General features: G+C 46.3%; 1 protein-coding gene across 11 annotated transcripts in view; it reads right to left on the reverse strand.

Moving 5' to 3' along the window:
• myo9aa (myosin IXAa) overlaps positions 1-22,091 on the reverse strand; it is a 98,867-nt gene that overhangs the window by 73,261 nt on the left and 3,515 nt on the right. For all 11 annotated transcript variants that reach the window (XM_047331446.1, XM_047331445.1, XM_047331442.1 and 8 more), the window contains exon 2: positions 1,337-2,301. In XM_047331446.1, the coding sequence (XP_047187402.1) occupies positions 1,337-2,212 (876 nt within the window). In that variant the 5' untranslated portion in view covers positions 2,213-2,301. The remainder of the gene's footprint in view (positions 1-1,336; positions 2,302-22,091) is intronic.

Genomic DNA, 22,091 nt, shown 5'->3' on the forward strand with positions numbered 1-22,091 from the left:
CTCGGAACTACTCAGCTCGTGCTGCTGTGTTGAGGATTAAACCAATATGCTTACACATTAACCCTAGAGACACGTCGATGAATGGCATTCCTGAGCGCCGTGTTTGCTCGACCCCGGGCAATAAAAAACGCTACTTGTTGGAAGAGGTTTGTGCCCGCCTTGCTGGTTACCTTTGAACTAGGCTTCTGAAAGCTGCCCGTTTCAACTTGACATTGATGCCAAGAAACCTTTCGTGCTCATTTGTATTCGTCCAATCATGGCCGAACATATGCAGAAGAACAAATACCGGACAACAAGTTTGCATTTCAGTGAGCGCCGCCCAATTCTTTCTAAGTGAATCACGTGTAAACAGCTGTCTAAGAACGTGACGGTGAGCGGTGCAACCCCAATCTGAGGTACATCGACACTCTTGACATTATGACACAAGTATTTGCCTGCCTGACTGGCAGGATTGTGTGTACAGTTGGAGGAGTGTTATGTAACCTCTAAGAACTCAGTTGATGTTGAAGACAAATGTGAAAAAAACAAAACAATGTGTGGTTGTAAACTTGTCAAGAGACTCTTGACTGGTGTAGATTCAAGTGACAGGTCCCTGAACGAGGAAAGAATATGAGAGGAATGTCTTGAGTGATATGAAAACAACCAGCTTCCCTCACAACCTTCAGCTGGGCCTCCACAGTGTCTGCCTTGAGACAATCTTTCCACTGTGCTGAGTGAAAAAAAAAAAAAAAAAAAAAAAAAAAGAAGAGGTCATAATCACAAAAACAAGAATCTGCAAATGCAACCGGTGATAGGCCACTGGCTCCTACTTGCTAATAGAGAGCTCCTCTGTGCACGGCATAATCCCCACACAGCTGGACCCAAAGTGCAATAAACCTCTGAATGGGGGCAGACAAAACTCAGGGCGTTGGGTAACCAATCACAAGAGCCACACAGAAGCAGGAGTACATCCGTTCATGCAGGAAAAAACTGTTGAAACTATGAACATGGGGGGGGGGAATTCCACGATGAACACATCAGCCCACACATATTGGTGTAACCTGAATGTCTACAGATGTAATCTAATCTTTTAACTCATGTCGAACGCGCCTCGAGTCAAGCATGATCTCATTTTGCACGCACATCAAAAACTTAAAGCCGTGCTGCCGTTGTGCTCCGGCCGTCGTCGCTCCACAGTCAAGTGTAAATCAAGCCACGGCTCTCGCAAAGTGCGATGTTTGTGCGCGTCTTTCTTTTTCTCAAGTCTCACGTCTGACTTGAAGCCAAGTCTCTAGGCTCAAGTGCACACTTTCATCATTCCGCGCTATTGAATCGCAGAATGTTTTTTTTGTCTTACCTCTAATACTGGTCCTGCCCCCAAGATGATCTGCTCCACTCCACTGGCGAACCCCTTCTGGCTGAGAGCAGTCAGGTGATGGATAAGAAAGTTTGTGCTTTGCGTCTTCCCAGAGCCGCTCTCCCCAGATATAACGATGCACTGATTCCTGCGTCTCTGCAGCATGGTGTGGTAGGCCACGTCCGCCACCGCGTATATGTGTGGCTCCAGATCTCCCAGCGTATGATTATCATACATCTTCACGTACTTGGGGTTGTAGATGGGCAGGAACTTGAAGGGGTTGATGACGATGAGGATGCTTCCGACGTAGGTGTAGATCTTTTCCTGCTGGAAGCGCGAGCGCAGGTTGTCCAGCAGCGAGCGCTCGTTGAGCTCCGGCAGGCGGCACAGATCTGCGTGGTCACCCTGAGATTCAGGCTGCGGCAGCAGTCCGCGCTCCACCATGCGCCGGCGCTCCTCTGTGATCTGCAGCCACATTTGGAGGCTGCCGCCATAGTGAATCGAACCGTCTAGGTTCTTCTGCCGTAGAAGGAAGCGGTAATCGTCGCCGCCGGACAGTGAGCGGTGCTCCAGTGCCACGCGGGGCCAGAGCATCATCCTCTGCACAGGACAGTCGCTGGGGTTCAGGATCCATTCTTCTCCGCCAAACTCCTTCACCTCAGCCAGAACGTAACACTTGGTGCGGTCGAGGTGGAGGCGTCCGATGACGTGTTCGATGGCCTCAGCGGCGGTGGTGGTCTTGCGGGCACTGATCGGGCAGTAGATGGTGCCCTCGGCCAGGGGGCCTGGGTAGATGCGCACGGTGAAATCGGAGTTCTCGAAGCGCTGCCGCCGGCCCAGGGTGCCCACGCCACCAACGCCATCACGAGCACTCATGGCGGAGCAGGAGTTCCCATTAGCAGCAGCCCGGCACTCGCACGTCCTTCACTGGGTTGGACGGGGGCCACCGAGGGGGGACATTACCACTGGAAGAGAGAGAAAGATGACAAAAGTAAGGATCGACACTCTGCAGGCTGACAATGCTCCAGAATGTAAAACATGACTTGCTCCAGAATGTGTAGAACAAACATAAAATGAACACATTTTTTAAAAATCCATAACATTTTTATTTTCAATTAATCTGCCCATTATCTTCTCAATCAACAATTTAATCTATAAAATATGATTAAAAAAATGTGAAGAATTCGTTTCCTAAATTCTTGAAGTCTAAGTTGATGTGTCCAAGTAGCTGGTACAGTCAAATCAAACGTAAAAAAAAAAATCACTGATTTACTATCACAAACATAAAGAAATACAACAAAGCTTCAAAATCAATTAATGGAACTTGGGATTGTTTAGTATTTTTGTCTGGAAAGATTTATTAAGTGAGTATCCAGTTGTCTGTACAGTTGGCGATTCATTTTCTGTTCAACTGATCTTTTCAGCTTTAAAATATCTGGAATTGCAATGAATGAATGAATGATACGTCTATCGTCCATCCAACTGAGCTTAAGACAAACGCAGCCTGTGCCTCCGCAATCCGGCAGATTACAACATTTGTCCGATTAAGACAAAAAGACCCCATATGCTATTATGTAATCCACTAAAAGGGCCAAATTTTTTCCGCTGGAACCCGACATGCATACTCATAAAGGACAGCGGATAAGTCGTCAGGATCTGCAGGATTACCACACACACACACACACACACACACACACACACACACACACACACACACACACACACACACACACACACACACACACACACACACACACACACACACACACACACACACACACACACACACACACACACACACACACACACACACACACACACACACACACTTGCAACACCATGACCAACAGCTGCTATCCTCTTTGCCACAAGTACACAATCAAGTCATTCACAAGTTCTCACTTTTAATACACAGCATTGTGACTTCATGGGGTGAGAGGAGGCCACGGATACAGAAGTAGAAAGAGGAAGATGGAGAGACGGGTTCGTTGACCGAGGCTGTGAGATTTCTTCACTTTTCTCCTTGAGCATCTGGACTGTTCCGTCACGTAAAGACGAGACAAACTCAAGCATATGAGAATGAAGCAATGAACCAAACGGTATTTCCCAATGGTCAACTTCAGACACATTTTCATGCAATACATGCAAGCATACCACAAAGTAGGGTTAGACAACAGGACAAGGTTCTCCTATTGGCCATCATTACCTCTTAAAACAATGATAATCAATATATTCAGCACAAAGGAGGCTGTAATTTGTTCTTTACTGTATGTGCTCTGTGCATTGCGTCGCCAAAAAAACCATTGAAACTAAAATATGTATCCATGTGATGTCACCAACGAAAGCCATAGCTGCTCAAAGCCCCATATCCCTTTGATGGAAAATTACTTTTTGCGAGTTTTACCGATTAAAATGCAAGAAATAAACGTATTTTTTGAATCAAGTACATTGCCGGTAGCCGACGTACTTGTCCTTTTGCATAGCACAGATAGCATTGCGGTCCTGTGTATCGTCAGTCATAAATGTTCAGTGCATTCCAGGAATAAGTATGTGACGCGCTGTAATTTGCCTTCACGTTGAACCCACTTTCCTTCAGCTTCAGATACTGACTTAAAAAGTCAACTCGGGAATGGGCTTCAACTCCTTGCCATGTCAGCTGTGGCTTTCTCAGAAGGGGGTGTGTCATACTACAACATACTGTGCAGAAATGAGTATGTTAGGATTCAAAGTAAGCAACGTATGTGAGGAAGCATTAGATCAGAGATTCTGGAGTTAGTTAACTGGAAAACATCACATTCTCATTCTCCTCATTGATGATCATTTCCTCAAATGATCAATGTGTCACTAAATTGAAGGAATATTATGAAAACAGCACCAGATAGTCTCTTCATATGAATAGTTTTGTCTGACCAAGAGTCTATAACCCAAAAATATGTGTGTGTGTGTGTGTGTGTGTGTGTGTGTGTGTGTGTGTGTGTGTGTGTGTGTGTGTGTGTGTGTGTGTGTGTGTGTGCGTGTGTGTGTGCGTGTGAGAGAGTGTGTTGAGAGCACTGAGTTAGCGCCTGGAACAGATGGTGAGCTCGCTGCTTAAAGGATAGGGGATGGGGGGGATTTATGGTGGAGGCAGTGCTGGACAGAACAGGACCATGCTGGCGGTCTCTCTGTTTACCATCACAAGAGGACACAACAAAAATGGACATCTCCTCCTCCGGGAAAGCCACCACAATACATACCAGTCACAGCACATCACCCAGGAGGAATTTATATCTCTGTTGCTATTTTGGTTAGATTTACATACAACTGCATTGACCGCGGGCCAGAACAAGGCGTCAAGGGGACATGAGGGAAATCCTGCTCAGACTGGGGGACGGGACGATGTAGGTAAAGGTAGATGAACTGGGACAACTGTCAGATACTTTAATGATCAATAATGAAAATAATCACTGGGGGGAAAAAATGCAGTGACGGCTTTAAGAAATTGACAGTGTTCGTCCAGTGGCGCAATAAAAAAGCATCAGTAGGGTGATGCAAACAATGCATGTGCGTTATTCATACGTGTTGTAATAATGCCCCTATGAACCTGCATGCAGTACGCCATCAGGCCATCTGCCTACCTGTTGAGAAATGAATGGTGGTGGCATGAACGTGCAAAGCCAAGGCGGCGTCTACCGGTGTCTGCCGAGGAAACTAAAAACGGGACACCGTCGCAGTGAGACAAAGAGAGAGCTGCCTGGCCAAGGAGAGCCGCACACAGCTCTACAGTAAAGCATTGACACAAAAATAGCGGCTATCATTTATGTTATTGTGAGAGGTGTTGACATCAAAGGAGCAAACGGCCCCTTTGCTGCGAAAAGGGGCCGAGAGCACGAGGCCGAGCGAGGAGACGAAGAGCAAATGTTTGAGGCATGATGACATTTTCACCTGCGCGTCTGCAGCCTGTGTGTCTGCATGGTCACTTCACAAAAAAAGGGGTGGGTGGAGGTTTGTGCCCTGGAGGAAGTGACAAAGCAGATGGAGCACAGCTGGAGAAAAACCTGCGGTGGCCTCTTCTCCTCCTCCTCCTCCTCCTCCTCCTCCTCCGTTCCCCGCAAACGAGTGAACCAGAAACAGATCTGGTTACATCACCTGAATGGTCAGCGATTGAGAATTTTGCGAAAGTCGGGGTAATCTGACCCGGGATCTGTTCGAGGAGACCCAGCAGATCAGAGCCGACCCAACCAACAAAGGGGCAAAGTTAGACTTTACACACGTAAATTCTTTTGCACTTGAACTCAGATGCACTTGGACAGATACTATCCGAGTCAGGAGTAGCGTCGGAACTTATCTGCGCTGAATACTGAGCGAATAGAAGACGAACCTTTTCAAACCTATTTGCATTCTCTCTGTAATCTGAGCATTGTCAGGGAGATGCTTGTTTTCGAGGTTCCCTCCGACAGGAAGCCGAGGAGAGGTCCAACCGTGTGAGTCACCCTCCTCAATGGCTGCTATTGTTGCAAAGAAGTGAAGGATCAAGTTTGGTAAGCTTTCTACGATGTGAAGTCATCTGTGTGTGTGTGTGTGTGTGTGTGTGTGTGTGTGTGTGTGTGTGTGTGTGTATGTGTGTGTGTGTGTGTGTGTGTGTGTGTGTGTGTGTGTGTGTGTGTGTGTGTGTGTGTGTGTGTGTGTGTGTGTGTGTGTGTGTGTGTCACACTGTCATCAGGGCTTAGCTCATGTATTCCGGGCTCATAATGTCCTGCTGGCTCCTTATCGTACCTTCTGCCGCCGGGGAATTTGTCTCCCCGTGAAACTAAGGCGTGTGCGTTGGCACCGGACCGTGAACTCTCGCGTGTAGTCGGCACATTTTTGTGGGTTCATTTGTGAACCCGCCGGCTCCGGCCGGTGCCAAATTTAGCTGCTGTGTTTATTAGGGACATCGTGTCATGGGACCACGCTGCTAGTTTCTCTCACTGTTGTACATTTTAGTACCTGTCAACTATATAAAATTGTGCTGCCGGGGCGGATGAATAGAATCACTCGAGAATTGTCCCTTTTTTTGTGTGTTTTTTTAAACTAGAATAATCTTCTCTTGGCCCCATCTGGGAAATTTGAAATTTTAGCAGCAGGGCTTTCATCTTCTGTTATAAACCTGTGATATGTTTTGTACAGATCATTAATTAATCCTTTTATTAAGAAGAAGAAAAAACAACAATGCAGCCTGTATCTGCTGGTCGGCAGGGCTGCGGTGTCCGGTGGGTTTATAATTAGACAGGAGGCGTGACGCGCTCAGGCCCTGCAGCTTCACATCTTGGCCGAGTTATAAAAAGACGAGGTGTGTCATCCTGTGTTTACTATGTGGGTTACTGTTTGACCATGCTCATTGTGCACCTTCACACATTTTGTGCCATTCGCCCACGAGGTAATGACTTTGAATCTGCTGGTTTGCCTGTCAGCATGGTATCTGAAAAACTGGACGTAATCTTTATTGAAAGTGCAGCTTGTGCCAAATAATAATTTCTTTCTTTTAGATTTTCACCATCAGACAATCAAGTAATAATAACATTATTCTAAAAACCTTCAAGGGAGAGACATGAATTAAAGTCCTACTGTTTAAAAGTATAAAATCAATTTTGTACGATGTATGTTTTAACATCATGTGCAACAGGTTTGATATCTGCAGTTGTTTCTGGTGCTGACTAAGTCTGTTGTTATGCGAGTACTTTCTTTAGTCGGCGCGTGTGACAATATCTTCCTAACAAGGGGTGTGCGTACGATAATATGTGCTCACTTTTATTGATGTCACATGTGAACGAAAGGCCCTAATGAGTGGTGCTGCAGTACAGCACAGATAAGACACAGATAAGGCGCAGAGTGTAGAACACAGTGACTGTGTTATGCAGTGTGTGTGTGTGTGTGTGTGTGTGTGTGTGTGTGTGTGTGTGTGTGCATACCACACAGAAACCCATTTCCCCACTTTTAATAGGGCTACGCTACCTTCGAAAAACAGGCCCAACCCCCCCCTCACAGCTACAGGCAGAGGAAATTGCACTTCAGACATAAAAACATACAGTAGAAGCAGTCGTTAAAAAAAAAACTACTGGAGGGAAACGGGTGACGGGTACGAGCGACTTAAAACAGAACTCCGACCTTTTTCTGAAGAGCGTGCATTTATGAGTCCAAAAAATATAAAACAACGCCTGCAGCATTTCCAGAAAAGAACTCAACTTTTTTTTTACACTTGATCAACAGAAAAAGCCAAATAAAAATATGCACAACAAACTTGTGTGGTTCTGCTATAGTGAGCCATGATATAAGTGATCATAACAGAGCAGGAGGGGCCGACGACATGGAGCTGGAACGCACATCGTCTCGTACGCCAAATGAAAAAAAGCTCCCCGCAAATCTGGCAAAGATGTGGGTCGCTCCCACATGTAGGGCCGCAACTAACGATTGTTTTCACAATCGATTAATCTGACGATTATTTTCCCGATTAATCGATGAGCAAAGAAACCAGAACACATTCACAGTCAAGAAGCTGAAATCAGAGAATTTTGACCGATTAACCGATCATTAAATTAGCTGGCGATTAATTCAGCAATCGATTACTAATCGATTAACTGTCGCAGCTCTACTCACATGTCAACATCATTTTCATGGCGGATTTATCCATCGCCTCGTGCTGCAGCAGCAGCAGCAGCTGCAGCACGAGGGGAGCGGAGGGGTCAGCTGATTGATGCGGCCGCTTTTGACGCGCCATGCGAGCACCGACATGTTGCACAAACACACACACGTGCACACGTGATTACAGGTCACCGTCCCTCGGAGGAGGCGAACGTACCGATGTGTAACACGACGCTGCCTCGGCCGTTTCCCACACGAATAGTTCACAGTCGGCCTGCAGGCAACTCTGCAGCTCGCTCCGACTCCGAGCGACGGGCTTGCTGAGAGCGACCGGCCTCGCCGAGAAGTCCCAGCGTATACACCACAGCTACTACCGGACGGATCGGCGAAATGCTCCCAGACGGTACACGTTTGTTCCCTGCCGCAACATCCGATAACTGCGGCGACCGCTGCGATTGAAGAAAAACACATGCAAGCGGAGAAAAACGCAAGAATACTATAGAAAACGGATTCATCGAATTGACAGCACGGGTGCTGCGAATGCTCACAACACAAACAGGGGAATATGCCGCGAGTATTGCAGATGACAAAGGGAAGAACATCTCAGCGCAGTCTCTAACAAACTTGAATAAAGTCACGAATTGAACGACGACAACGTCCCGGCGTGTTTATCCCTTTTTTTTTTTGTGTTTTGCCATTTTGATGAAGATGAAGATGAAGATTCTTAATTTGCTTGGTTTTGTCCGTTTGCGTGCGATTTCTGAAGGCGCGGTGCGCTGAGCTCTCCGGGCCACCGTAGATCATTCAGTACAACATCTGACTGTGGTAGTCACGGCATCGTTTAACACCTTTTTCTCACCGACCTTTGTTAGGGACACTGGTCAAACAGAAATCCAGCGAGCGATCAGAGTCAAGATCGACAGAAGTGACATGAAAGAGTCAACGATTTCACAGGATGACTATTGATGATTCCTTTTCTGTCACTCAATCAAAGTATTCAATCGAGGAGGAGGCGCGGCCAAACACTTGCAGGTGCCAATTTGTCAGAAGTGAGGATTCTCTGCTTCTAGACCTCGTCATACCAGCGCGCCGAGTCCAAATTTTGCAATGAAATCAATCCATCGCAGCGGAATCACAGCGATTGGTCGATTTTGTGATCTTTTACTGTCAGTCGGCAAACTTGTTGACTCACAGAGTTTGTTATTGATTATGTACAATCACGAAAAAAGGCCATAAATCACTGGGAAGAAGCTCGAAGAGCTGTTGTGACTAACACTGGCATGTTCCAGCTGGCCGGCACATTAACTTGTGTCAGCAGTGGTTCACCAACGAGCCCTGCGAGTCACCGAGCCTCCGGAAAAGGAAAACTTGAAGGCGAGCACATTCATTTCACGGTGTCCAGGTCTCATGCGCCTCCGTTTCACGGCAATGTATTCTGCAGATCTTTCAGTCACGACTGTTGGTCGGACGGCGGTTGTGTTGATGGTACTGCAAACGTGTGATGGGCATTTTCATTTTCCTCTGGCGTTTGATAGACCAGAGAAAGAAAAGGTCCAGCTCCGCCAGTTGACTGCAGTCTCCAGGGAGCCGCCAGTGAAATGAATGGTTGACAGAGTTGACTTTTTTTTTCTTTTCTTCTTCCTTGATCGTGTGGTAAATTGAGTGTAACGCGAGGATACGGCGCAGCCGCCTGTTGTGACTTCTCCCTGTGTTTAACTCGCTGGTTGAATGACCGTGTTCGGCGCTCATTTGGGTAAATGGAAAACGAGGAGCGCCGGATGCCAACGTTTTAGTCGGCGTCTTAAACAGTTTTGGTTTTTGGGGGTTGAGCGAAAATTGCAGTTAATACGCGCTCATTCTCCCTCGACGCTGGGATGTGTAGACTGCGCTCACTGCTGCAGAACCCGGGGAACGACGGCACCAGTGGAATTGCCGACAATGGAAACGTTTCCCTTTTGTTTTATCTTGATCAACCAAGCTACAAGTGCCAATCATAAGGATTTCATATCGGGGCAAATATTGGGATCAGTATCAGATGACAAATAAACCATACTTTGGTTTTCTGCAGCTCAGCAGACTTGACGCGACTCGTCTGCACTAAGACTCGACTCGCTTGAGACCTGAACGTAAAGAGCCGAGGACACTTCACTGGGTGACCCAGTGAAAAATGCCATGTCGTGGATAACTGATAAACACAGCAGGATGTGTTCAACACCTCTGTAGTCTGATCAAACACAAATGAATGAGTAACAGTAAGTGTTGACGGACACCCAACAGGGAAAATCTCAGATTGGGGTCGACCAACAAGACTTGATCTGGACATCACCTAACAAAAGTGAAATCTAGTCTAGTGGTCACCTGCCAAAGGGGCCTAAAGATGAATGCAAAGGGCCACAATGTTTGCATTTTTCAAATAAAACACTGCACACTCTTCACCCGAATAACTTTTGAGTCCAACAAAAAACGTTTCTGACGTATAAACTCGAACCTCAAACAATCAGAGCGGCATATCGCCTCTAATAAACACATGAATTACAACCGTAACATCTTGTTCTGCTAGATTTACCGCTGGAGGAATGAGTCCGGGTGAACTTAAGGGAGTGGAGATAAACACTTTCCCTCCTGAATTAACTTGTCAATTAAGGCCCAGAAGGAAAACTCCTTTTTCTTCCTTCTTTTTATCATGCACACTGATAGTAACATGGTTTCAGGGGCCTGCAGTCTAAAACCAGCACTGCATACTTGTTTCATACTCGTTACCTCTGAAGCACGTTGCGCACTCACACGGCTCTCAAGTCTCTCCGACTGTTTCTGTGACTGCTAATGACAAGGAAGTGGAGGCCCGGGTGTGGAACATGAGCTGTGACCGAAATATCTTTTGGAGATCCAGCAAGAGTGAGAAAAGAAGACAGCGAGCCGAGCGGGAGAGCAGGACGCAGACGCTGAGGGACTGAAATGAGCCAATGACAGCGATTCGGAGACGGAAACAGACCGAGAGAGAGGGAGAGGAGGATGTTGGCTTCCTGAAATCTGAGCTGTTGGAAAGTGAGAGTGAACGGGAGAAAGGAAAGAGTCAGAAAAAAAGGATTAAATGGATTCATAATGGCGAGGCGTCACTGCACTGCATATTTCGTTTCATTGCCTTTATTTAAATAATGTCAAATCACATTGTTGATGTGAATGTTATTATTGTCTGATTAGAGTCTGGTCATGTCCAGCCTGCTTTTTTCTATTCCTCAGGCTCCCTGTGGAGTTTTTCTGACATCGAGTATCGCCATGACGTTATCTTTTTCTATGATCGGCTTCCAATGTCTTGCGCATGAACTCAAGGACACACGTGCACACTCATGTGAAGGACACATGCAGTTCTGCCATCGGTTTAAAAACTATTCCACTGATCACCAGGAGGCAGTAACACGGCTGCCATGTGCCAACAAAGGAAGGGAAGAAGAAGAAGAAGAAGAAGACGACGGCAAAAATACAGATGTTAGCCATGCTGGATTTAAATCGGCTTAAAAATATGTTTTATGAAAATGCACTTGACATGTTTAATATACCTAAAACAGGCACTGGGTTTTGGAGAGTAACGTCGACTGTAAACATCCAATAGGTTTTGTGTTTTTTGACTGTTGGACAAAATGGAGTTGGATAATTATGATGGACATATCTCACTGTTGTCTGAACATCGTGCTTAACCTCAAAGTTACCGGGTTGTAGATTGTCGCAAGATGTTTTTTCCGCCCATTTCTGTACAAAAGCTGCTGACAACCTGTCTTGTTGCATTGACTTGAAGAGTCAAGCGGCTTATTGCGGCCTATGTGTGGTCGCGTCCAAGGCTGCAGACCTCTAGAGGTCAGCGGCAGACGTCCGTCGAGTTTGTGTATTTCAATGGATTTGCCTTTGTTCTGTAAAGTAATCGTGCTTATTCTCTGCAATGTCACCATCACCCTTAACTTGACAAACTCCTCAAGCATGCGTTGGTATATCCAATAAAACCCCACAGTGCTCTGAGGCGCACATCCTGTCACAGATAGAGGCGCTAATTTAGGAAACGGTCGATATGGTCTTATTCGAGCGCATGAAACACATTCGACATAGTTCCTCGTATGAGTTGTTGTTACAGATCCTTGACAAACAAACTGCTACTACTTACCACGACGAAACTGAGAAAACCTTTGGATGTAACAGAAGAAAAAAAACAAAAAGGAAATGAAATGTTCATCCTCCGTTTGAGTCATGAATTTTAAATGGATCCATTAGTAAACTACAACTCGTTAGCAAGAGGGTTAAAGTGTGTTACCAAGACATCTGAGGCCAGCGCCGGGAGCCATACTGTAATGACTGTCCACACAGAAATTAAATATTAAATTATGACTGAATGGCCCCTGAGGCCCGTCTGTGCACACAACAGAGGACAACCGTGGCCGCTCATTCTGCTCGGGGGCCGAGGAACGCCGGCGGCCTCCGCATTCCGCCGGCCGAACACCAACAGGTGACACACAGCCGACGTGGAAAGACGACACTGGAGGAAATGCCATGTGTGTTTGCTAAATTAAGAGCCCGGCTCCGCTGTGCAGGACCTATTATTGTTTGCTGCCCGGGAGTTGGCCGGAGAGAGTGGAGAGGGAGAAGGAGGAGGAAGGAAATTAATACAGAGTCCCAAGGACAACAATGTTTTCAAAAGCGATATCTACAGTTTACTAGTTTTCACTGACTCAGTGTTTATACGTCACGGGCCTCCAGACAAAAAACTAATGTTGTAGCAAATGTTGTCAAACCGACAAACGGTTTTCAGCCGAAGCTTCGGTGTGACTTCATGTTCAGACATAAAAAAAACAAAACAACCACAACAATTCCAAAGTACAAGGTTAAGTCCGAAGCTCGTAAATGACTGGTGGATTTATTTTATTGGACCCTCATAAAAAAAGAGAAAAAGGGAAAGAGGCCAGGCGAACTGGGAACGTGGTCGCGGGCGCGCACACACACACACACACACACACACACACACACACACACACACACACACACACACACACACACACACACACACACACACACACACACACACACACACACACACACACACACACACACACACACACACACACACACACACACACACACACACACACACGTTTATATTTCTACAGCACCTTTTACGTCAGTGGTGACAAGTGATCGTCAAATGTGTCCGGTAAGACAATTCTCTCATGGTTCCGTGTGGATATTTAAGCCTCCTCGCCCTTACACTGAACTCATTTCACACGCGTATGAGAGGAACGTGATATTTATAATACAACCGGGGGGAGGGGCGGTGGTCTTGTATGAAAAGTGCACCAGAAACTCTGGGAGTAAACAGCACCACCCCTCTGTTGTCACCATGGAGAATTCCACTTCCTGTGTCCACTGGGTGAGACGGGAAGTGTAGCGCAGGGCGGGGGGCTGGGGTGCTCCAACATAACAACACCGTAAAAACACACCGTCACAGGACTGTTGACACGTTTCACATTTCACCTTCCTGCCGGAAACGCTTGGACCGTTCTGTATTGATCTTTACAAATTTCAGGCTTCCTTTTTAATATTCTGGGTGAAAATAACAACACGATGAGGTTGTGGTGAAAGAGAGGGACAAAGCCAGTTGTCCTGTTTGTTTGATTTTACACCATGCGGCGCAGAAAGCGTTTAAAGGAGAGGGCTCTGGGCTATGCAACACAACCAGTCATGTGACATTTGGGGGGGAAAAAATCACAGACGCTCACACAGCGGGGAATGGTGCGACCCGTGGTGCCGACCGCACCACGTGCAGAAACACCTCGTGCTTACCACCGATTGGTCCTTGTTGGAACCTGCTAATTTAGTTCCTGATATTAAGCGCAGCCCTGAGCTGAATACCCCCCCCCCCCCTCCAGGTTAGCAGACGAGACGGCTCAGCCGATCCTGAAACACCTGCTTCGAAAACCTGTTGCCCGTCTCCAACTCTGCGGCTCAACTGCCGCCCTTCGTTCCGTGTTTGGTATCTCGGCGGCTCTGTTCACCTCTGAAACCAGCTTCTACTCCGGCATGGTAACCAATACGCACAGGCTCTTTGCCTCCTAATCACGGTGCACTCAATCTCTTTCACTCATCCATCCGTGTGACTTCTCTTGTGCCTCACAGAGGCGAAGCATGCCACGTCAAGGTTCAGTTCAGTGTCAGTCATACAACTACAGATGCATTTGTAAAGGATCCACTGTAATCAGAAGTCAGCGGTGTGACTTCAAGGCAACAGCCTCGACGCATAGTGAAACTACTAGATGATCAGGGGTGATGATGACGGTGTTCAATCAAAGAGTTTTCTGTTTCGTTCTGAGCAGCATTCAAGAAGAAACCTTTACACAATTTCACGGGGGCATTGTGAGAACAGTTGTCCCAGCATGCCCTGCTTTGTTCCCCCTCACTCCAAACTCTACAAGAGCCTGAATTATAGTCTCACTGAGCTACTGTAAGGGGAGAAATTGTTTTGTTCCGTGCACTGTGTGACCACCGAGCATCTGTGTAAAGCGTTGTCGGGTCTAAAACAAGGCCCTCGCTCTCAGACTGACCTCGCGTTTACGTTTCATTGTTTTAAAGAGCGGAAAAGTTTTTTCTCTTTTCCCATTTCGGACTCTATTCTCTCTCTCTCTCTCTCACTCTGGAAATATCAATATGACGCTGCACGGCCTACATTTGGCCAGTGGAATTGGAAAAGTACACCACCCCGCAGCAGAGGAGGCCAGCAAATGGAAGGCTCATCATCAACAGCTGCGGTTTGAAAAGGAAAAGGCATAAAGTGTTCAGGTTGTAATGGTTCTCTGGGAAATCATATTTAGAAAATATATACATGTTGACTTCTGTTTTGTAAAATAGAACAAAAATGTTAATCAAATCAAGGTGGGTGGTGTTTCGCAGCATGTTTTCAGTGTGAGAAGTAAAAAATATTAAAACAGTGGAGAGGCCTTTTAACCTTGGTGGATTTCAACTGTGGTAGAAATTTCAGTATTTCAGCCAAAAGGACAAGAAAGAAAGAAATTGAAACAACTGCATGAGGCTCAAAGAGCAAGGCTGAAAAAGCGGACTGACGTGGATATGAAAGGAAACATGGACTCATAGCTGGCACGTTGTAAATAAGATCATTACACATTATCAGTGTATATGCCAGATAATAAAAGACAATAAATGGAAATAAAGCTATGTTTGGAAACTGAGTCACAATTCCGCAATTCGTGAACCGTCCAGCACGTCTTATTTCAAGTGACTTTACCAGAGGTAAATTAATACTGGCCAGCTTATCAGTGAAGGACCTGTTGTGTTCAAACCATCATGATCAATATCAGCGTCAAACCTCCTTTATCTCGCGGAAGGGTTCAGCAACAACTGAAGCGGCAGAGGAAGAAAGATGAAAGACGAGGAGGGAGGAGGAGAAGAAGAAGAAGAGAAAGACGGCGAGGGAGGCGGAGGAGGTACCATTGACCTGGATTATGCACACTCCATTTCCCCCTCAGAAAGAGAGTCTGTTGGGCCAAACGGACCCATTCGGCCGCCCCTGGCCCGGGGCAAGACATCGCCGAGGAGCAGCCGGAGCACCGTACAGAAACGTTTTGAAACACGACAAAGCCAGAGAAGCTGTGTACAGAACTGTAAGGTTTTAAACGCTAGTGTGCACGCACACGCGACAGAGAGGAGCAGGAATGATCTGCGAAACACAAGCGCACACTCTGAGTAAGAGAGGCTGCGGATGCCAGGAGGACTCATCTCGTCTTTCATAGCCGAGCGGAGACGAGCGGTAATGACTGTAGCTACTCACGCAGCCCGGTGCCAAGATGCCTCCGCCCTCACAGTGTCCTCTACTGCGCACAACGAGATAAACAGCCGCTCGTCCTACTGTGGAAACCTGTGACCAAGTCAAGCTGGGAGACAAATGACACAAAGGGTTTCCAAAAGTTACACGTAGGACCCAAATGAATATGGTGTACATGGGAAGGAAAATGGGATTCCCCGAGACCACAACTACTCGTGTTACAGACCTCAGCCAATGACTGATGTTTAGCACCTGGGTGTAAAGTCCAGAGCACCTCAGCTTGTTGCCGTCGATCCGAACACTGTCCGGAAGTCGCTGAGTTGCAGGAGTTTAAAAAAAAATTAATAATTTGGAGAAAAAAGTTCCAATTATTTTTTTGCCAAATTTTTCATTTTCAAATGCGTAGTCCTCGAGCCAGATCTCATCGAACCTGCACTAGATGGGTGTGCTCCGTTAAATTGTGACCGGGCTCCACAGTTTCCTGTATTAGTCATTGGTTCCATGTTGGTTAGTGTGATCAACGCGACGATTTCTCCAAAAAGCACATTTAAAAGTGTGAAATTAGCATGGACTTTTCAATCCAATCAATCTCTAAGACCTGTCAAAATCTAATTCAAGACAATTTAAGGCAAAAACCGAGATTACTGGACGTTTAGACTATTTAAAAAGCCACGGAAAAAAAACCTCTTTAAAAACACCAAGTGCAACCTTAACATGACCGTCATGGACTCGTCATCTTCATGGACAATTAACTGCAGTGACTCTGATCAGATGAGCTTCCTGGTTTTTCTTTTGTGATGCACTGCGTGATGATACAGAGCGAAGGTTTCTTCCTTGAGGGCATTCGACACCGACACTCAAGAGCTATTTCGAAGACATCACGATGCATTATGGAAACGAATGAGTGGGCACCAGTGATCAAAGGAAGATGTTGTAATGTGATACATCAGATGTTTTGGCAAAGCATAAAGCACAATCACCGACATGTTTGCAAATTGCAAGTCAGTATAATGCTGTCATACTCAACGTGCAGCAAACGAAACCGACCCAGCTCGCAAAGATCAGACCGACACCCTGCAGTCGAATCCTGTCTCGTCCTCTTTTTAAATGTAAATCACGCCTTACAGAATTTTAAGAATCAAACACCATCCAAGCAAAAAATACCTTCCAGAAAGCTCCAATCAAATAACTTTCATTTTTGGTCTATGTAATTTCATTTCAAAATATAATTTTATAAACGTGTTTTTTGTTCAACTCAAGTTTAATCAGATTTTTTTTGTTTAAATATGATTTCCATCGTCTTTTAAATCGGTTGATGTTGCAATTCTTTTATCGCCGAGAGAAAAAAGTAATTGATTTTGAGAATGAATCTGAGAATCATAAAATACGAACCTCAAATCATTAAGAACAACAGAAACGGCGTCCACCTTCAGCGGCTGATAGTAATGACAGGTCATCAGGTCCAACTCGGTTTCTGAAAGTTAAGCATAATTCTGAGCACATCTGTTTAGCGTATTAGGAAAAAAACATGACCTGTAATTACAGGGCAGTGTTACAGAGGCTCTCGCTGTCTCTTCTGAGAATGGGGGGGGGGGGGGGGGGGGGGGACACAAACTGCTGTCTCCCTGCCTGCAGCAGACCGCAGGCTTTTTGAAATCTGAGCCCGGCGGTGCAGTCGAAGCCGCGGTCGACAGCGAGACAGACGGCGAGAGCTGCAGCGTCATGATAACTCAGGTTTGGTTGCAAGCTCCAAGGAGACGAGGGTAAGATGTCGGTGAGCATCCATTTTTCCTTTTTTCCCCCAAAATTGTTCACCTACTTGTCCTTTTAGTTTGTAAAGTCCTTCATTTCCCAGAATCCCTGCTGGTAACCCCACACATACAGCATGCATGGCCTTGTTTTATTTTGCCGGGTTCATGGCGAACATGTGGAGAGCGACAATGGCCGCGACCGAGAGAACGATAAGAGATTGTAGACATGAAAGTACAAGCACTGAGCCTTTGACTTAGATGTGGATCCAGGAATATAAAGGGTCGATTCAGGAGTTACACTAAGAGGCATTTCCATAAGCGAATTACCTAATTACCTCCCCGCCAACCTAGAACTGTGTGCAGCTTTTCTCTTTGCCCCGTTGTCACAAACACATTGACGAGTTTGGCATATATTCGGACACGCCTTTGGCAGCAGCGAGAGAAATCCCACCGCGTCAGTAGGCCGTGAGGCCGTCAAAACATCCACTAATCCTTTACCATCCTCAGCATGCAGGTAGACCTCAGTGTAACAGCAGCCCTCTGTGTGTTCATGGGAGCGATACTGCCCCCGCCTTAATCAATCCTCGACGGCCCGACAATGTCGCCCCCTCTGCCACGTGCTCGTCCACATTTTACAAACTCATACACTTCTTTCAACCAAACAAGATCGAGCATCCGCGGAGAATTTTACATCAAGAACAAAAGTTCTGAGTTCGCTGTGTAAGAACAATACTTCATTCTCTCGGCTGAGAATGTTAGAACAGAACAAACCTCCATCTGAACCCAGATTAAGATCAGACTGGCCTGGAATCTCCATATCCACATCTAGGACTTGGTAAACACTCACTACAATTAACATGTGAGTCTACTTTCATGCTCTGTAGTGCAACTCTCGTCAGTCAGCATGAGATGTAGAGCAGGAACTTTTGCTAGGATGAGAAAGCTTCACGTTTAAGTAGAATCTTTCAGGCTGGGTGGAGGACGTGGACTTTGTGGAGACAATAGCCGCGTCCCAATTTAGGGAGCGTGCGCTTCGGAGGACGTGGTCTATTCGTAGGCGGTTGGCATCTGTCGGCCGTGTAGACCGCGACAGTCGAACCAAAATCAGACGGTCTGGTCTACGGCGGATTTGCTATTTGCCGTCACCATGCGTGTTCTGCCTTCTGCAACAGAGAAGCAGTTGCCCACGGTTCGAAGGTTCGTCACCGACGCCCTATAAATCCTGGGATACGTTGAGCCGGGAAGGATCCACCAGTTGGATCCTTCTTTGCCTGGGACTGGAAAGACGCATTTGACGGAGCCCAAGAAACGGGACGGCCAAGTCGCGCCGGCTGTGACGCAAATCGCTCTTCAAATGTAGCCTCCAAAAGGAGGCAGCCCTCTGAATTGGGACACAGCTAAAAGGAACCCTCCTAATCCTCTCCGGGGTGTCTGACCATAATCGTTCGACCCTAGTTGTTTCACACATGCACTGCAAACTGCATCCGTGAACTTCTATCTACACATGACCCAAACGAGGTCTATGTGAGAAGGCAAATGTCCAAATCCGCCGGACAGTAGGGACGTTAACCTGCCAGCTCCTTCGAGCAAAGTCTGTGTAACATCCCATGGGGCATGTGTGAATGGAGCAGGTCCACAGAAATCACAGCAAACAAGTTACCGGTTGATGACATTTCTATCCTGGCGCCAACCCTCACCTGGAACCAGCAGGTGAGGACGAGTCGGACACGAACCGTCTCCGGCTATGTGCGGCATGTGTGAAAAGGCAACTCCTCATGGTGAGTCGTTAGACTTCTTCGTCTGCTTTACTGACAACCGGCATAAATTAGACGAGGGGAGAAGCATTCCAACTATTAGTGAGCCCGTCTTGGGCTGCACCTTATCGCCGTTTGTTGTCAGTTACCCACGACTATCTCCGCTCCTCCTCCCCCCCTGCCTCACTCTGACAGTGCACAGACTACTGTAAACTGCCAGAACGTCTCGCAGATAAGAGCCGTGCACCGCAGACACTAAACTTAACTTTTCTTCTCTTCCTGTTCTCGTTACTCGCCCGTGCCCCAGGAAAAAAAGCAAAACATCACCTCAAATTATTTCAAGCACTGGGTGGAAAAAACACAGCATCTATGTTTCTGACATACACAAAGGTCAGTGCTGTCATAAGGTTTTTCAACAAGATAATCCCTTTTTCTTTTTTTTCTTTTTTACTGGTGGTTAAAGTGGTTTCGGGGCTGCGCTGCTCTGCAGATGGACAGCATTGTGTGTATCATTACCCAACAGCACATACCTGGGGATTAACCACCGGCCCTGTCCTGTCTGTGCCGTGAGGCGGCGGGGGGCCAGTGGCTATTGTCACAGCTGTGCGACACACAAAAAAATTCAGCAAAAACGCACAACTTTGGTTTCCGCTGCCGTGCTGCGAAAAACCCAGCAGCGGTGTGGCCACCAACATGTGGAGACTTCTGTCGCCGGACCTGCGTTTAATAGATGTTACTGACGGGACATCTGTAACTTAACTAAAGTGGAATTTCTGAGGAATGACGACTTTTGTTGTGTGTTGACACTTAACGTTCACATTCTACTCACGCCGATTGGTAGTTCCTATGTGCTAAATAAAGCCACCGAACATTCAGTTTGTGGAAACAAAAGACAAACGAGGAAGCAAATGAGCATCGGTATCCATCCACATCTGACATCGTCATTCAATTATCAGTCCTCTTCAATCATGGAAAACCAGAATTAGTCAGAGACTGTTTATACAAACTTTACCGCACGAAAAGGAAACTCAAAGGTTTCAGGCTTTGACTAGAAAATAAAACCAAAACCATGCTTCTCTGTCCAAACCTAAACCTCGGAGGACAGAATTCAATTTGAGTGGATAAAAAAAACTGAGCCTCCAAAGGGATCAGAATTGTTTGTTGATTCTCGCTCCCATTTCAAGGGGATTAATTAAAAAAAAGACCAAGTTAAGCTCATTTCCACATACAACACAATGCACTTTCTTCTTCCCATCTCACTCCAGCTACTGTTGCCACCAGTGAGTTAATGAGGGGAAATGCAAAAATGCAGGGAAGCTGAGCCCTCTGAGGCCAAAGCCTCCCTCATATAATGGCCTACTGAAGAAAGGGGAGCTTTGTTCGGCGCAACACAAGCAGGTTCCCTCTTTATTGACTTCATGTGCATGCCAATCATTTACGCCACACAATCCCATCGAGCGGGCCACGACACTTCGCAGGACGTCCCCTCCGTGTGGGCCCGCAGCACGTGACCCGTGTGCCCCCCCCCCCCGAACAGGAGCTGCGATACGGTTCAGCAGGTAACACCACGGAGGGGCTCGATGGTTGGGTCATTCCCATTTTCCGATTGTGGTAGAGACAGTAAGGAAACAATGCTCACAGGCGCTGTTGTGGCTGCGCGGAGGGGTTGTTAACTCAATCATCACGAGAAACCGAAACAGCATGGTTCAAGAGCAGCTGCACTTCTCACTTACACTGTATTTAAGTTTTTAAAAGAACAATGAAATGAATTCTGGGACACAGGCCCAGGAAACTGTTGTGACCTTCTTCCGAAGGCCGATGATGAAGTGCTCGATATAATGTTTGTAGGTCAGTGTGGTGAACTGTATGCAGGGAATGATGCGAAATGCAAACCTGCTCTTTTCGTTCATTGGAAATGTGCGGTAAAATATTGTGTTTACATTTGTTTCTTGTCGGTTACAGCATCTAAAGCGGCTATAGCATCATTAAGTTCAACTTTTGAATCCCGTCATGATGATAAAAATGTATAATATGTAGGTTAAACAGGATATTCTGTATCAAGCTATACTGCCACACAGAGCAAGTATTTCACTGTCAAAAGAATAATTGGTTCTATATATAAAGACAAAGTTGTTTTACCGCTGATATATTTCATGACTGAGGCTTTAAAACAGTAGCGACGGTTGTTGTTGCTGCCACCGTGATACGACTTCTGCCTCTCTACATCTAAAATGTGCTGCAGCACATATATTGCACTGTATTCCGTGACAGGTCTTTCCACATTATTGGATTCAATCAAATGTTGGAAATCTTTAAAAACCTACAAAACGGGTTGAAACTTTAGTTATGAAACACAGAGATGGTTGTAAATCTCAGTCGTGCTTGCGTTATGGCCTCCGTCTTTACCGGTGGCCGATTAACGGCGAGTTCAGCCGATGGCCACGGTTTCAGCGTGAACGAGAGAGAAAAAATGAATCCGTACGAATGAACTCAGCTGGACACCGCAGGAGCAAGAGGCCCGGCTCCAGGTCTGACTGGAGGACATGGATACATGGATTCAAGTAATGATGAATTGTTCTGTCCAAAGGAAGTAGTGACTGAATGACCCGCAGGCGGTTTGCATGAAAGTGATGCTGCTTTGCGTATAAAGGTCTTTTGTTGTACCTGCATCTAATTAAAGTAATAAGTTAAAGAAAAGGCAGATTATCTTTTTCTGAACCCAGAAACTCGACATGGCTGCGCGAATTAGCTCCTGCAAAAATTCAAATCTGAGCTTTCAGATCTTCTTTCGGGTGGCGTTAGAGATCTCCTCAAAAACAGACGCAAAGTGATAGAAA

This window comes from Scophthalmus maximus, chromosome 4, assembly GCF_022379125.1.
Source record: "Scophthalmus maximus strain ysfricsl-2021 chromosome 4, ASM2237912v1, whole genome shotgun sequence".
NCBI classification, from domain to species: Eukaryota; Metazoa; Chordata; class Actinopteri; order Pleuronectiformes; family Scophthalmidae; genus Scophthalmus; species Scophthalmus maximus.